Source organism: Quercus suber, unplaced genomic scaffold (assembly GCF_002906115.3).
Source record: "Quercus suber isolate HL8 unplaced genomic scaffold, Cork oak 2.0 scaffold_121, whole genome shotgun sequence".
NCBI classification, from domain to species: domain Eukaryota; kingdom Viridiplantae; phylum Streptophyta; class Magnoliopsida; order Fagales; family Fagaceae; genus Quercus; species Quercus suber.
In genome coordinates this window covers 502,045-519,754 of record NW_027069586.1, presented here as the reverse complement: position 1 = coordinate 519,754, position 17,710 = coordinate 502,045, and the positions used below count along the sequence as shown (strand labels likewise).

General features: G+C 36.9%; 2 protein-coding genes across 2 annotated transcripts; one reads left to right on the top strand and one right to left on the bottom strand.

The window, feature by feature from the left end:
- Positions 1–8,754: 8,754 nt before the first annotated feature.
- Positions 8,755–12,879, top strand: LOC111996059 (subtilisin-like protease SBT4.15). The gene is made up of 4 exons (XM_065775863.1): positions 8,755–9,066; positions 9,327–9,398; positions 11,458–11,833; positions 12,425–12,879. Exons 1-4 carry the CDS (start codon positions 8,755–8,757, stop codon positions 12,877–12,879), a joined length of 1,215 nt encoding a protein of 404 aa, XP_065631935.1.
- Positions 12,880–13,465: 586 nt separating this feature from the next.
- Positions 13,466–17,452, bottom strand: LOC111996058 (uncharacterized). The gene is made up of 2 exons (XM_065775861.1): positions 17,263–17,452; positions 13,466–14,244 (listed from the first exon to the last, which is right to left on the bottom strand). Exons 1-2 carry the CDS (start codon positions 17,450–17,452, stop codon positions 13,466–13,468), a joined length of 969 nt encoding a protein of 322 aa, XP_065631933.1.
- Positions 17,453–17,710: the final 258 nt, after the last annotated feature.

Below are 17,710 nucleotides of genomic sequence, written 5' to 3'. Positions count from 1 at the left end.
CTTCAAATTTGGTGGTAAGCATTTGAAGCTTTGTGTCCTTAACTTTCTTTGTACCCTCATATGTCGTCTCCAAAATCTCCCAAGCTTCCTTGGCTACCGTCATATGAAAGATCCTGTGGAATTCATCAAGAGACACACCACAAAAAATAGCATTTAATGCTTTACTATTAGCATTGGCTACTGCGAGAGTTGCCCTATCCCAAGTGGACTTAGGATCCATCAGCTTGGTCCAACCAATCTCAACCGCATCCCAAACAGTATCATCTATAGAGCAAAGAAATGCTCTCATTCGGACTTTCCAAAATGCATAATTATTACCATAAAAAAATGATGGAACAGTGAGAGATTGAGATCTATCCATCTCAACAAGGGGTCAAGGATCACACTCAGGTATTAAAACCACAACAAGTGTACCCGCTCTGATACCAATTGAAAGTTCAATATGGGTATGAAACACCCTTGAATGTTTAGACCCCAAATAATAATAATACCAATTCAAGCTTTATATCAAACAATTAATGTGCAGAACATGATAATAAGCCAATAACAGAATTGATAGACAATCTAAGCCAAATATAAACACATCCACAGTAATAAATATAAGGCAAAGATAAAGGGAAGAACGATACAAACACAAGGACAACACACGATATGTTGTTGAAGAGGAAACCTAAGTCCTTGGCGTAAAACCTCTCCGCCGCCCTCCAAATGGTGATAAAATCCACTAAAGAATGTAGTTGGAATACATGAACAACAGAAGACCCTCCAAGCCTAATCTACCCAGGTACCTAAGCCCTCCAAGCTTCTTACTCCAACGAGGTTACGCCGAACCTATTTCTTCTTTAGCTTCCAGAATTCCGCTACTTGACCATAGCATCAACCAATGTATATTGGTTCCTTCCAAACTACTTCCCTCAGCACCAAATAAACCTTCTCACAGACGTGGGTGTGGTGAGATAAGGATTTGGTAAAAGACCCCTCAAGGGTATGACAATGGAGAGGAAGAGAGTAGAGGAATTTGTAGAGTTTCTTAGATGAAGATTGGGAATAAGGCAATCTTGTTTTTCTCTAGGGTTTTTTCTCACAAAAATTCTCTCTGGAAGCTCTCTCCATTTAGTGGGTATAAGGGTCTATATATAGTAAGGTGGTATGAGAATACGAAGAGACAGATTTTTGCCAAATAGGGTAAATTGGTGGCTTGATCTCGTGGCTTGTCCAAGTCGTGACATAACAGCCTAGCCAACCTGGGACTTTTGTCCTATAGTGTGACAGCTGGTGCGACCCTTCAGCTTCCTTGCATGCATCTCACGTGCCTGGAGTTGACAACTTGCAGCCGCGAGCCACCCGTGAGTCCTAGCCGCAAAGCTCTGCTTCTTTGCACATACTTGAGCTTTTCTTCACAACTTCTCACACACTATCCTTATAATAATCCCACCTAAATACAAGGTTACTAAGTGCTTAATTTACAAGCAAATTGGCCCGGAATAAAGCCAACATGATGGTTGATAATTTTCAACCTTACAACATATTCACGGATCTCAAGAAACCAGATCAGAAAACTGATTTTTATAAACCTCGACAGATAGAAGTTGTCGAGAAGGTGTCGAGCAGGTGTCGAGCTTACGGACTTAAAACAGCTTTCTAAAGCTCTATAGATGCAGCTGTCAAGCCAATTGTCGAGTTTTAATGAATTTGCACTATCAGCTTGTTTTTCTTGGACAGACTTGATGACTTCAACACTTAATCTTGAAACCTTGTTTCTTGAAGTATTAAAAACACCTAGAACTACCCAATTACAAGTAAAGTGCATTTTGTCAAATGATTAGCCAATTTACATAAACAAATAACATATGTTTTTAACAAGTGAAAACACATATGTCCTAACAATCTCACCCTTTGGCAATCCGTGACAAAACTACAACAAACAAATGAACATATGAAAGATGTCATAAATCACTCAACTCATATTCACTTGTTGAATATAATAAAATCTATCCTATCACAAACCCTTGAAAAACTTTGCAAGAAAAGAGTTTATGGCAAGCAGACTTTGACAACCTATATTTTTGAAATACTTTAAACAAAACTCATAAATGCATCTTGTGTGAAATAGAAATAATAGATTGCATACAAGTAAAAGAAACATGTGTATAAAGATAGAAAAGAAACAACACATGTAGAGATAGGTGAAAGAAACATACATCATTTTATAGAGAAAATAAGTACAATGTATCTAAAAACTAGTTACAAGACCTCATATACAAGAACAATGTATCTAAAAAGTAGAAAAGAAAAAGATACATCAAATCCTCACTACATCCCTCAAAATATCAACACTCTCCCCTTAACAAAAATGTCCTATACTAACTCTCCCCCTAAGATAACTACTCTCATATCCAAAATTACTCCCCATTTTTGTCACAAGTGACAAAGGATAGAGTGTTAAGTAGACATCTCATCAGTAGAGCTAGCATCTCCATCATCATCCAAAGCATCATCGTCATCACCATCATCATCATCCTTAAAATCAGAAGTTGCTGGAGGAGGTGGTGAAGGATTAGCCTCAAAAGCGAACCCACCCGTGGTCACCTGCCGTCGAGCAATATGACTAACATGAACATTCACCTGATAAAACTCAGTAGAGAGCGTATCAAGGCAAGCATCCATATGCTGTAGCTGCGCCATGATGTCTCCAAAAGATACATCGCTCAAAGAAGAAGAAGGAGCAGATGTAGATGGAGTGGTACGAGATGGAGCAGAACGAGAGGAAGGAGTGGAATCCGGCTGTCTCGACCTGAACTGTGTTGCATTACGTTTTACGATAGCGGCATCTATGGCACAAATGTGTGTGAAGTGGTCAGACACAGGAAAAGGGACAGAAAAATGGCATAAGATTCTCGTGATAGTAGAAAGAAAGATAAGCTTATCATGGGATGCCGAATCTAAATGAACATCTATGATAGAAAGAATGAAATGAGAGGGAAAATTTATGGTAAGATACTCAAGAAGAGATAACAAAAATCGAGTACGAGGCTCTGTGATGGAGTTGTAGTGAGAGAGAGAATGGAGTACAAAAGTCATCACCATGTTTAAGAATCTAGGACCTTTAGCAAAAGGTCTACATGATGTATACTGATGTTCACCCCAATCAGCAAGGCACTCATAAAAAGCAGAAATGAACTCATCTTTGGACACAGTCCTCAGACGCTCACAAGAAGGATAGTTAGGAAACTCTATCCTAGGAACCCGAAGCACATCCTTAACAAGTTGTGGTGTGATAGGGATGTGCGTTCCTCGAACACAAGTGAAGAAAAGAGGTACTAAACGATCAATCCCGTGCAAGTTGGAGTAAAACTCTTGAATAAGCATGAGAGTTGACCGGGATGTCACACATTGACTCCTATCCGCTACTGTGAATGATAGAGGGAAGGTCAGTTTCGACGAAGTCTGCCAAAATGACTTGGCGTTCCGAATGAACACTTCATCTAGAGAAGTTCTCCAAGAATGCCTTGTGGGCATCATCATCATGGAACCGAAGATTAAGAGGAACAGAATCAGAAAATGAGGAAGCTTCAGAACGAAGAGGGTTCCGAGCAGGAGTGGATTTACGCTTAGGTGCCATGGACACTACTAACGTAACAGAAGAGAAAGAGAAAGAGAAAGAGACAATCAGAAAAGTCCCAAAACAATTCAAATATATCAAATATATTGAATAGAGAGTACGTATGCATGAGGAATGCATGAACATGTGATATGCAACAGAAAATTCATCATGGGCTCAGCCCAATCCAATCCTACCAGCACACAAGCATAGTTCACACATCTAAATGCATGGAAATACCATTCTAATGCAAATGTGATGCAATGCATGAGACTTTGAACACATTTAAATGAAAACTCATCCCAAAATTTCAAGAAAAACTCATCAATTTTGAAAAACCCCAAAAATTTTCAAAAACCCCAAAACTTAAGATTCAAAACATGAAATGCATGAAGAATGAAGGAAAAAGAGATCATACCAAGTGATTTGAATCAAGGAAGGGCCGAAAATCATGTGGGTTGAAGGTTTTGAGTGAGAAAAAAGAGTTTGGGAGATGAACAGTCGCGGATAGATCAAGAGAGATCGAGAAAATGAGAACCAAATCGCGACAGAAGCTTATATAGGAGCATCAATAATTCTCGACAGATGAGGTATCGAGAGGTGTCAAGACAGCTATCGAGGTAGGTGTCGAGAAAATGAACGTCGACAGATGAGGGTGTCGAGAGGTATTGAGGATTAAGAGTCACCTTCAAAGAACAAAGCTTGATCGATCGACCAGGTGTCGAGAAGGTATCGAAGATGCAAGAACTTTCCTGATCGATCCACCAGGTGTCGAAGAGGTGTCGAGATTGTGATAAGAAAAGGCTTGAGAATCTTGACAGATAGCAAGGTATTGAGGAGGTGTCAAGGAGGTGTCGAGCCAGCTTTTTAAAAACAGTTTTTCGAAAAGTGAAAAACACAGACATGAATGCAATCCATCATGCATCTCAACCAATGATCCAATCAACATATTAAGCTCTCAAAATCATCTCTCAACAAGAATTTTAAGTACATGGATCCTCAAAAACACACACACACTAAACAAGTCTAACCAATTTTATTTTTCAAAAATAAGTCAAGACAGTTTAGTGAGCATACATTAACACATGTAAAACCTTTTTGATGGCCAAATCACATTGTACTTGCACATGTATTAAGAGTAGCAAAGAATATAGCATGTTATATGTAGAAAACATCACAAGATTGCATATGTGTATACATGTTATGACGATCTGAGATATGAGAAAATAACCTTAACTCACACACAATCATAACTGTTTGATGGGGACTATTACCTCCGAGGTACATCCTATAACTCCCACATCTCCTAGAATACACGCTTGCAACCATACTTAAAGCATTTTTTTTTTTTATCTTTTTGCTTTTTATTTTTCTTTGCATATTTTCTTTTATTTTAGCAAATCATGCATGGGCAAATAAAAGAGAAAAAAGAAATATCCAAGATGTTAAGCATTTGAAACTGCACTTTTACTATGCCGAAGCATACGGGTGTCTTTGACACTGCACTTTTACTATGCTGAAGCATACAGGTGTTATATTATGATTGGCGGGCAACAGTGGTGAGATGGTTATTTATGCCTTTCTCTTAGGATTTTCTAGTCTTACCCATCAAAAAGAGTGATACGAGTGTTAAGTTCAAGAGATAACTTAATCTTACTCATCACAAATAAGAGCCACAAAACTTACTTGCTTAGTTATGCATAGAGATGCTCATCTAAGTTACAAGAGATACAAAGTATAGAAAACTCTATTTCAATAGCCATCCAAAGTACACAAGTATCAAAGTACACAAAACACATTGTTTTTGTATTTTTCTGATTTTTCATTTTTTTTTATATTTTTATATCAAAACAAAATAAAGAAAATTGAAAGTAAACACACAAAAACATGTTAAACAAAGCAAAACATGAAACTAGACTGACTAAAAAAAATGTAAAACACACAAGCAATGCAATAAGCAAAAAGAACAAGAAGATAAAAGAAAGTGATGAAATCACTTAAAGTCCTTTTTCTTCCACACCTTGGAAGAACTTTTCCTTTGATTAAACCCTTGAACCGGCGGTGAGGGGGAAGAATTGAAACCGTTCAAGTTCGAAAGGAACATAAGGGCTTTAAGAAGATCACCAAGAGGAGTAAGAGAGGATTGAAGCTGATTCTGGCTTCCAAATGTGATCATGTCGTTGCTCTGTTGAGTAGCTAGCCACTTATAGCAACTTGGTCGAGTATGACCGACAGCTCCACAATGATGACAGAGATCCTGCTTCTTCTGTTTAGACTTTTAAGAGTTAGCCTTCTTAGCCCTAGGGTTTTTAACATCTTTCTTATCCTACTTAGGAGGTGCTCCTAAGATAGATTTACCCTTGTCTAAGTTCTCACTAGCTAATTCAATTTTATCATCAGTGTTCTCAATTTCAGTGTTATTAGCAGGAGAAACAAAAACAGTAGCACCAGTAGAAGCAATATGAAAGGAAGAAAGACCATACCCTAAACCTATTCGATCTGAAGCAGATTTTTGAATGCTGAGCATCTTATCAAGCTTTGCACTTGAAGTCCTCTCCAGTTGAGCTCTGACTTGAAACAGCTCCGCTTCAAGCTTTTTGGTTTTCTCAGCCAAGAAATTGTTCTCAAACTTCAGCGCTCCAATAGTTTATTCGCCTCATTAAACTTTGTGGACAACTCTTCACAATCAAGTTCCACATCACTGAGCTTCTTGGTGGCTAGCCTATACAACTTCTCATGCTTTTCAGACAGCTTGTATAGTTTCTCATAGGCTGAATGGATATCATCTTGATCATCCATCTTCTCACACTTAAAATCCACCAATTCTTCTTCTTCGTCCATTTCTTTAAGAATCCCTTCAGTAGAATTGACTGTGATAGTGAAGGCATTTAAGATTTCGTTATCCTCGTTGTCGGAATCATCTTCAGGCTCAGTGTCACTCAAGGTTGCAGCAAGTGCCTTACACTTTCCAATACTCTTGAGATATATAGGGCATTCACGCTTCAGGTGATCGAATCCATGACATCCAAAACACTTTGGTCCTGTAAGAACAGTGTACTGACTGCCATCCTTAGCATCCCTTTTCCCTTTGTCTAGCCTCTTAAACTGAAAAGAACCGGATTGTCTGCGGTCCTTGTAGAAGCTCCTCCTATTGGCATTCTTCATAAACTTCTTGAACTGCCTTGTAATGTAGGACTTCATCTTGGAATCTTCATCATCTAAAGACTCATCTGTATCACTGTTCTTTGCCTTCAAGGCCATGCTCTTGCCTTTACCCGACTTGCCAATTCTGGTCAGCCCTAGCTCATAGGTCTGTAGGTTTCCAACCAGCTCAGTCAAAGGAATCTTATCGATATCCTTTGATTCTTCTATTGCCGTAATCTTGGCATGGAATCTCTCAGGTAGAGATCTGAGCACCTTCCCTACAATCTTGGGTTCAGAAATGGTTTCCTCAAGATTGAAAGCAGAGTTCACTATGTCATTGAGCTTGGCATAGAACTCATCGAATGACTCATCCTCCTCCATCTTTATTTCTTCAAAGCTTGTTGTGAGCCTTTGAAGTTTTGAATCCTTGATAGCCTTTGTACCCTCATTGGTTGTTTGGACAATAGTCCATGCTTCCTTTGTAGTTTCAGTAAAGGATATCTTCTTGAACTCCTCATTGGTGATTGCGCTAAATAAGGCATTCAACGCTCTGCTGTTGAAGTTTTCCTCCTTGATCTTTGCTTCATCCTAATCGGCCGGCACTTCTTTTGGCTTGGTCCAACCAATCTCTACAGCTTGCCACACCTTTTTATCTCAAGACTGCAAGAAAGCTCTCATACGTACCTTCCAGTATGCATAGTTAGTTCCATCAAATAAAGGAGATATGATTAATGACTGTCCTCTATCCAGACAAAAAGAGGTTAATGGATCAACACAACAAAGATTAAACCTAATCAGAGTGTGCCTGCTCTAATACCACTTGATAGGCCATAAACGTATTGACTCCTTGTGATTAAACCAATTAATTAATTAGCCAAGTCATTAATTAATCAATTTATCATGCAAACGCGTGGTAGCACAAAAAAATCATCAAATAACTAAATATGCAGTGGAAATTAAATGACACGTTGATTTGTTTACGAATGGGGAAAAACCTGACGGCAAAAACCCCACTAGGTGATTTTTAGGTCACCGCTCCCAAAACTCCACTATTATCACAACAAGCGGTTACAAGTAATAGAATCTCAAGTACCTTACCAACCTACAGTTGAACCCTTACCAATACCCAATTGGACTTGTTCTATAGTGACAATTCCCACCTTTGATGCACCGCTCCCAAGTACGTGACTCCCCAATGCGCGAATCCCAGTATGTGACTTCAACACCAACTTGAAGGAGAGGTTGGCTGCAAAATTCTTCAGTTCATCCTACATGATGAAGATCAAGAAGATGCTTGGTCACAAAACCCTTTGGTGCAAATACACAGCAACTTCTTCAGAAAAGATGAACTAGGTCAAGAACTTCGTCTTTGATCATAAATTGCTTGAACAGAGTTTGCTCAATGCTTGTGCAACTTGTGTTTTTTTTTCGGCTCTTAAAATAATCATTTTATATGTCTAGGGTTATGAGAAAAGAAGGCCCAAAGACATATTCACGAATCCCAAGAAATCAGATCAGAAAACTAATTTTTATAAACCTCGACAGATAGAAGCTGTCGAGAAGCTGTCGAGCAGGTGTCGAGCTTACGGACTTAAAACAGTTTTCTAAAGCTCGATAGATAAAGCTGTCAAGCCAACTGTCGAGCTTTAATGAATTTGCACTATTAGCTTGTTTTTCTTGGACAGACTTAATGACTTCAACACTTGTTTCTTGAAGTATTAAAAACACCTAGAACTACCAAATTACAAGTAAAGTGCTTTTTGTCAAAGGATTAGCCAATTTACATAAACAAATGACATATATTCTTAACATGTGAAAACACATATGTCCTAACAAGGTTCTACCACGACAACCCCTTCACTCTCCCATCAATTGAATCCCCATTAGACAAGAAAGGCCATGTCAATCACACTTCATCCATTGCAGCAGGTGTCTCCATAGTAGGCGCGAGCTTGTATGGTTTAGCCGAAGGCACAGCCCGAGGTGGAGTTCCATTAGCATGCATTACAATGTACAAGGTGTGTTGGCTCGAAGGTTGCAGTGATGTTGACCTTTTGGCTAGAATGGACGATGCCATTAATGATGGAGTTGACTTGATATCAATATCTATCGGAGGGCCTATGAGTAGCTTCTTCGACGACGCTATGAGTAGCTACTTGGACGATCCCATTGCGATCGGTGCCTTTCATACAATGATGAAGAGAATTTTGACAACATGTTCAGCAAGGAATGACGACCCATATGCGTCTTCTGTGGCGAACACAGCTCCTTGGATAATGATTGTTGGGGCTTCTGCCATAGATAGGCAGTTTAGTACTCTGGTTAAATTTGGAAATAACGTGGAAAATGCTATAAGTCGATTCTTTCTATTTGGGTCTGTTTGCAAAGTTTCGCTACCCTTAAAATTTTAAATGATATAGCACTAAATTTATAATATTTAATCTGAACCACAAAATGAAGATTTTAAATCGCCATGATCTTAAAAACAACTTTTGTCTCATGAATTATGATGGGGATGATCCTTGTTCATTTCACTTGATATCAAAGGGAATCATACATTTATTGGTGCATTGAATAACAGGTACTTTCCGTCAACACATTTTCGCCAAAAAGCCGGATTTACCCTCTACCTAGCGCCGGAAATGCTGCAATGGTAGTGTAACGCCAGATACAGATCCCTGGTAATTAGAAAGCATTTTCTATTTCATGATTTATACTGTAATTGAAGATCACCTAACCTAATATACATTCAGACTGTTGATATTAGTAGCACTAATCAATTAATTTGAGACTTTGGACGAGAAAAAGGTCAGGGGAAAGATTGTGCCTGCAAAGAAGGAGCAAGTCCAGGTTACCTTAAGAGTGTTGGTTTGGTCGGGATGATTATAACTCTCCAAGAGAAAGTAGATACGGGCTTTTCATTTACACTCCCTGCTGTCTATGTTGATGCTAATAATGCTGGTGACAAAATTATTACATATATCAACTCAACCAAGTGAGCGTGAGGAATCAAATTTGTTATATAAAATGACCCCCATAATGGCCTGAGAAATAGACATGGAAAAACAGGCGGGTTGGGTCAATCGGGTTGCGGGTCAAATGGGTCACGGGTCAAAAACGGGTCATTTTAAGCGGGTTAAAATCGAGTTTGGGTCAATCGGGTTGCGGGTCGGGTTGGGTTGACCTGTATTTTCACATGAATTTTTTTTTTTTAAAATAAAGAAAACAACATGTATTTGCCATTTGGAAAGTTATGCAACAAACTACTTGATGTAAAATGCATTATTTTGAATTTACCACTTATATAAAAAAATGAACTCAATTAAACTTATTAATACTTATTCAATAATTTTAAAATTATACAAATCCTAACATTGCTATCTAAAACAAAATAACACAAAGATAAGTAAAACAAATACACAATATTAGCATTCCAAAATATAAAACAAAATTACAAATGACTTATTGGATAACTCATTTGATAAAGAATAAAAACATATAAGAAATTTATAATATTGAAAATTAATTTTATAATCTATTATCAATTGTGATTGATACTCTATTTCAATTTGAGATATACTTTAAAGTTTGATTGCTTACTTATTTATACATGGTCTTTTTAATGAATATCATATCATTGTTAAGCAATACACACTCTAGAAAATATCATAATTTATTTTGAAAAACCGTTTATTTTGGACATAAATTATTAAAAATATTAAAAAATAGGTTTAAGTATTCATAATTTATACTAATTTGATATTTTAGCTTCACTATTTTCAAACTTGTGAATGTTTCTCACATATGTCTACAATTTTAAATCTATGTTTTTAACTCTATTATAACCAGATTATCTTAACATGTACTTTGCTATTTGATATCTAAAAATCTTTACTCATTACAGAATACTTAACCATTTATCTTTCAATTAATTTGTATGCAGTTATGTAAATGTATCAATTGTTTCTTTAAAGTTCACAATAAACAATTAAACCAATATTGTTTTAGTTTTACTATTTTTTTACCCAAAAAAAAAAAGTTAAAAAAAATGGTTCGGGTCAGGTCGGGTCACGGGTCGGGTCGGGTCAAGTTGACCCGCAAAAAACACGGGTCGGGTCACAGGTCAACCCGTTTTTGCTTCGAGTAAAAAAAAATAAGGTTCAGGTCGGGTCGGGTCGGATCAGAAAATTTTGACCCGTTTTGCCATGTCTACTGAGAAAGTTATTAGATTTTTCTTTTTCTTTTAAAAATGTTCTGACCAAACTATATTGTAAGCTCATGCTAATATAGAGTTAGACTAACTTTAAGTCCTATATGTGCCTTACTTAATTAGGACTCGTTGGACATAATTCTAAATACTGAATGTATAATAGCTAAGGGTTTTTTTTTTTTTTTTTTTTAACCACTTTAATTCTATTTATTCTTATTCTACCTCCTTTTATTTTCTCATTGATATTTTAATGTTCTTTTCCATTTTTTTTTTTTATTGGTAAAACTTTCAAAAACCCTCAGGCTGTCATATACAGACCAAAACAACACGCAATGCCGCTGCACCCTTTGTGGCCTCCTTTTCATCCCGAGGTCCAGCCAATGTCTCTCCCACCATACTTAAGGTAACCATTTGCAATGACTACTGTTCTAGGTATAAATTTGTGTACTTGTTGTTAGCGTCTATACAAGTATGTGGGTTTTAAATTATGTTTCATTTGCAGCTGGATATTGTGGCACCTGGGGTAGATATATTAGCTTGTTACTCTAAACTTATATCAATTACTGGGAGTCCTGATGACAACCAGGTTAATGTCTATAATATAATCTCTGGAACATCAATAGCTTGCCCTCATGTGACTGGTGCTGCTATGTTTCATTTGCAGCCGGATATTGTGGCACCTGGGGTAGATATATTTGCTTGTTACTCTAAACTTAGATCAATTACTGGGAGTCCTGATGACAACCAGGTTAATGTCTATAATATAATATCTGGAACATCAATAGCTTGCCCTCATGTGACTGGTGCTGCTGCCCATGTTAAAACATTCCACCCTAATTGGTCTCCTATCGCAATCAAATCAGCCCTGATGACAACCGGTTAGTCCCCTGAAATTCTCCCACTTTCACTCATTCTTTTTAAAAGATTAGTGTCGTTTTGCAAGAACCACCACTTGATGGTGTCAATTAGAGATTTTTATTGTTTATTTCATGCCAATTAGTTTAGAATAATATTACACATGTAAACATGTATCCAGTATCACAAGACAATCTGTATACTGTTTGCTCCAAAAATAAAATCTTAATTGGGAAACATACTTTCTCCATGACTCGTGAAATGGAGAATACCATTTTCTAATAAGAATTGTATAATATTCAATTCATGAGTGATGCTAAAAATACTACAAATTTCATTGCATAATCCTTATAAATAGGTGTCACAATTCACGAAAAAAGTAATTTAGATAATTATTTATTAGTTACTCCAATGAAATTTATATTATCACCTTAGCTTTTGTAAACCTCTAGTAATAAAACTTGTAATAAGTTTAGCATTTGTCTTCCTTCTAGATACATGCATTCAAGATATCATCTCATATTTCCCTAAAATAACTTTAATATGAAAAACTAGGCTTTTCTGGGTGTTTATAATTTTTCTTCTTGATTGATTATCAATATATGAATTGAAAGTCAAGGATGACCATGCTGAGTTAGCCTATGGTGCCGGCCATATTGACCCAATTAGAGCACTGCAGCCTGGTTTGATCTATAACTCGTCAAAGTTTGACTACGCCCGCTTCCTATGTAATGAGGATTATACCGGGATAGCTATAAGCTTATTCACTAATGAGAACACCAGTTGCTCAAGTCTCCCTAACATTGGAGGACAAGATGCCCTAAATTACCCATCCATGTCTCTACAGCTTAATAACCCTAACTCTAGTATATCAACCATGTTTCGTAGGAAAGTTACAAATGTGGGATCAGAAAGAGCTATATACAAGGCAATTGTCAAGGCGCCAACAAATCTCAAGGTCACAGTTGTTCCTAAACAACTAGCTTTTAGTCACTTGCACGAGGAAAAATATTTCATGGTTGTGAAAAAGGGGCCACCATTGAACAATATTTCCAGTTTATCAGCATAATTGGAATGGAGTGACACTAAACACAAAGTTAAGAGACCCATTTTCATTTATCAAACACAAAAGATGTAGGTCAAATTTTTAGGCCTATTGTGTAATATTGCAGGTGTTCTGCCTTTTCTTCTTCTTTCGTTTTCCCCCTTTACTTGTTTAGGTTTTTCATATTTTACCTTCTAGCCAAAAGATTGAAACAAGTGAAGTTTTGTTTCTTACATACAAAGCTTGGCGAGCATTTTGCAACAAGTGAGGATCTCTAAGAGTATAACACAATTTTTTTTCTCAGAAAGTTTAGTTAATTTCAAATTTGCACACTACAATTTAGAGTTGTTGATACTCTAAATGTATGCACATTTTGCAGTTATTTAATAGTGTTTTTTTCAATGCAAAAGAAAGAAACATAATATTTGTAGCTTACCATTTTGTTGTAATATATGAACTAATTGAAAATATATATTAATTAAATGGCCAAGATATATGTCATTGATGATGACTCTGACCTTATTTAAAATTTTATGATGAAAGAGTACTCACGTACACATAGCTCATTAGGTTGCTAGATAGAGCACTAAAGAGCAAGAGATTCAATTAGTTATCTCTTACAAACCACTCCACGGCCATTCATCCCACTAGAGCAATTTAGATTGCCATACTCCAAATTCTCCAGAGAATTGCCTTCCGTGAACTGACCACTAAATCTTGCAACGGCACAATCTGTGCCAAAGAGACTTGAGGATGAGAATTCTTTCTCGCCACCCAAAACAGGCATGACCACTCCCATCTTCACCTTACTCACATAGTTGCTCGCATAAGTTTGTCCCAAAACACCATTAACTTGGCCACTCAATGCATAAAACTTGAAGCTCAAGTCCAGATGAGAAAAGCAATCCTCTTGTGTGATCCCATAATTGTGAACACGTGAATCTTTCTCAGTTATAGGCACTACCGTTGCTTTTATCTTGAAATTCCCTTCAACCTCAACTTCTACTGAATTAGTGTCAAGAAGCCTTGTGATTGTAACACTTGGTGATGTCATGGACTCCCATTTGGTGCCTTCACCATCAAGCAAGTGTATGGGTTCACCATTGAAACCTAGGGAAAGGCGGTCATTGGAGTCCTCCCAAATTGATGTATTCTTTGCGCCAATGAAGAGATTGTGGGTGTCAAAGAGGATTCCTAGAGACTGGACCCAAGTGAAGTCCCTCTTCATGTTTTGGTTTCTTTTTCCAATGAAGCGAGCATTGATACGGAGATTAGAATCAGAAACTATACAGAAGTCTTGGCCTTTTTTGCCATGGAAGTAAAAGGTGATTCCATCTCCACCACCAACGAATCGGGGATCTTGGCACGCGGCGCCAGGTCGGTTGCAATCTAATCAAAATTAGCTTGTGTCAATGTTATCAACATTTACTCACCTCATTTGACATATTTTCAAAACATAGTGATAGAGTTAGCATGCAAGAATTTTGTAGCATAGGACAATTATAGAATCTAGTTAATGATAAATGTCACACCAATCATTGTATCTATATGTAGGACATTCTGGCCTTTTGCCCCTTTTGGGGAAAATAATTGGCCTTATGCCCCTATTCCAAAACTATATAGGGGCGTGCCCCTGTTTTGATACTCGATCTCCCTAAAGCCGAGTTACTAAAATACTCGATCATTCCAGGGCTGAGTTATGTGCAGGTTCCTGACACACTGGTCCTCCAGTGTGGATTTTGGGCAATAAAATATTCTCGCGTAACTGTTTAGAACTTGGCATTGCACAAATCAAGTTACTGGCGGGATTTGTAATCACTTATCAGTATTACTCGACTTCACAATAATTGAGTTGTCTCTGGTACATTCTGACCCGATATCAAATCACCTATTTTTGCATGTGAAGCTTAACTCGATTAATCGGAAATCGAGTTATTAATGTTACTCGACTCTGCTATTATCGAGTTTTTCCCATAAATCTACTTCTCATGCAATTCTCCTCATCATTTTCAGATCAGCTCCTCCTCATTTTCAGAATTTTCTGTCAGAAGTTGATATTATCTCTCCATCATATCAGGTGAGAAACTCATTTTCTTCTTTGAAATACATAAAGAATTTTATGGAGTAAGTAAAAGTAGCTATAGATAATAGATACTATAAAAGTTTATCAACCATAATGTATGTTTTTGTTAGAAAAGAATTTTCATTTAATAGGTTCTATTACTTGTGCTTTGGTATTTTCTTGAATAAGTGTTATGTGAGTAGATTAGGGTTATATTAATTGTTTGGTGTTGTTTGGTGCTACAAGAAATGTACAATAATCTATAGAAACAGTAATGAGTGTCATGTGTGTACATTGGGTTATATTGGGTCTTTTTCTGGTGTAAATTTTATTGACAAAAAATGAAATTCTTTATATTTGCTTAAACTAATGAATAGTTAATCTTTAGATTTGCAAAGGTTGAATGTACATACTCATCATTGGTCGAGACATTAACAACAATATTTTGTATTGCACACAATGTGTAAACATTAACAACAACGTCTAATATTTATGGTCAAATTTGAGTGTTAGTATTTCATTTTTAGCATGTAATAGTACACAAATTTATGAATGTCTTTGTCGTGTACCATCTTATGCAGCATTACATTATTTACCAACAGTTGATGCACACTGTTAACTTAATCATTTGATGTTATTATATTCAGCGTCAATGTCTGGCTCTGGCAACCCACAACTCTATAGGTCTCACGATGTGTTCACTGCTATGGGTCGTTACTGGGTATTGGAAGACGAGTTCAGTTATCCAATCAACCCGAATCTGCGAAATAGTGCTTACGTTCACAATACCATGAAATAGGAGTGGACTTGGTTATTTCGTGAACAACAAATGTTTTATGATGAGTTGGTTGGTTTTAAGTTGCCAGTGCCTCGGCGACTCGCATCACAAATGCCCAGAGACACGATTGACGAACTTCGTAAAGCATTGAACCGCATAAGAGAAGAAAATAATCGAATGAAGATACGTCTTAATCGATATCAGACCCAAGTTGAGATTCGAGAGTCAGTGGAGGGAGGGTGGTAAAAGCATGCACAATTCATGCAATCACTTCTTGCTGATCCCATTTATTAATCAGACGTGGAGATGTCGATGAAGAGTAATCGTGTTGTCGTATAATTAGACTTTGTTGGAGAACTATTTTGCTTAACTATGTTTTAAATGTATGTGTCTCACTGTTGTTGCATTTGTACTATGTAAACCTTATTATTGATTGTAAGGAGCATGCATGTTATTCGTAATATAGATTATTCCCACACAACGCATAAAAGTTAAATATTCCCACACATAATGTTTTTCAATAAGCACCTATAACATAGCCGAGAAAACTTCAAATAACTTACACGAGGTCACCAATATGCAGGCATTGCATATTGAACACTAACACTACCAAAATTATTAACTTAACCCTAGACATAACACACATACCACAAAGGCATTCACTTTGACAGGTAGTCCTCGTAGTTGAGGACATTGTTACGTTCCCCCGGAGTGAGTTGCCTGATCGTTGTAGCGGCCAGCTCTTCCGCTAGTTGTAGCATATGATACCTTGACCTACGCAGTATCATCAGGTTGTTCTTTTTTTTTTTTTTTTTTTTTTTTTTTTTTTTAGTAAAGGAGTTAAGAGCATTAAACACTTTCTTTAACAACAAGCTATTTTCACTCAAATCCGGTTTATCATGCAAAGCACAACTTCCAAGAGGCTCAAGTTTCTCTTTTCTTTTAATTCTTTTAAGAGCATGAAACTTAGAGCAATGAGGTCTTAGATGACCAAAAGCACCACAATGGTGACAAACAATGTGTTTAGGTCCATTAGGCTTTTTGGGAATGGATCTCGCAACTTGGTTTTGTTCTCTCTTCAACTTAGAACATTGAGGCCTTATATGACCAATCACACCGCAATGGTGGCAAGTTGGAACAAACTTAGATCCACTCAATTCCCTCGGATTGGACCTAAACAGAGGCTTAGGCTTAAGAGCCTTTCTCTCCACTTTTTGATTTCTTTTATGTGGAGGAATGTACACCGATTTGTCCTTTGAGGCAAAACACACATTAGGCACAAAATCGGGTACCACAACATGATTGCAACATATATTTTCATCATTTTTGACAATAGGTTCAGCAATCAAACACTGGCATGCATCTTAAGAGATTCATTTTCAGATTTAAGATCATCAACAAGTTTGTTAGACAAAACAAGTTTAGCATCCAAGTCCATATTCAAACACTCAAACTCTTTCAGCTTTTCAAGAGAATTTTCAGCAAGTTTTATATTTTTCAACCAATTTGATGGATTCATTGAGCTTAGCAATCAAATCATCCTTTTCACAAAATAACTTGCTTAAACTCTTTTGATACTTCTTGGCATTTTTCCTTAAGAGTTTGGTGTTAGGAATATCAACAACACCCAAAGATTCATGTAACATAGCATCACAATCATGAGGATTATCACTCATAGAGGCATTTTCACAAACACGTGGCATGTTACATTCATCACCAACCAAATCATATGAAGAGGCATAAAAAGCACAATCCATGGCAAATAAACACAAAGAGTCAAGGATCACACTTAGGTAATGAAACCAAAACAAGTGTACCCGCTCTGATACCAATTGAAAGCTCGAAAACGTGTTGAAAAACACAAGAGCTGTTTAGACCCTCGATTAAAATTACGGCTCGATAGATTTTACACAACTTTAATATAAAGTGCGGAATAGTGTAAAAGGAGCAGATGAACAATATAGCTACTCTAATCCATAAACTAAACAACACAGTAGTGTAATGGAATATAAAAG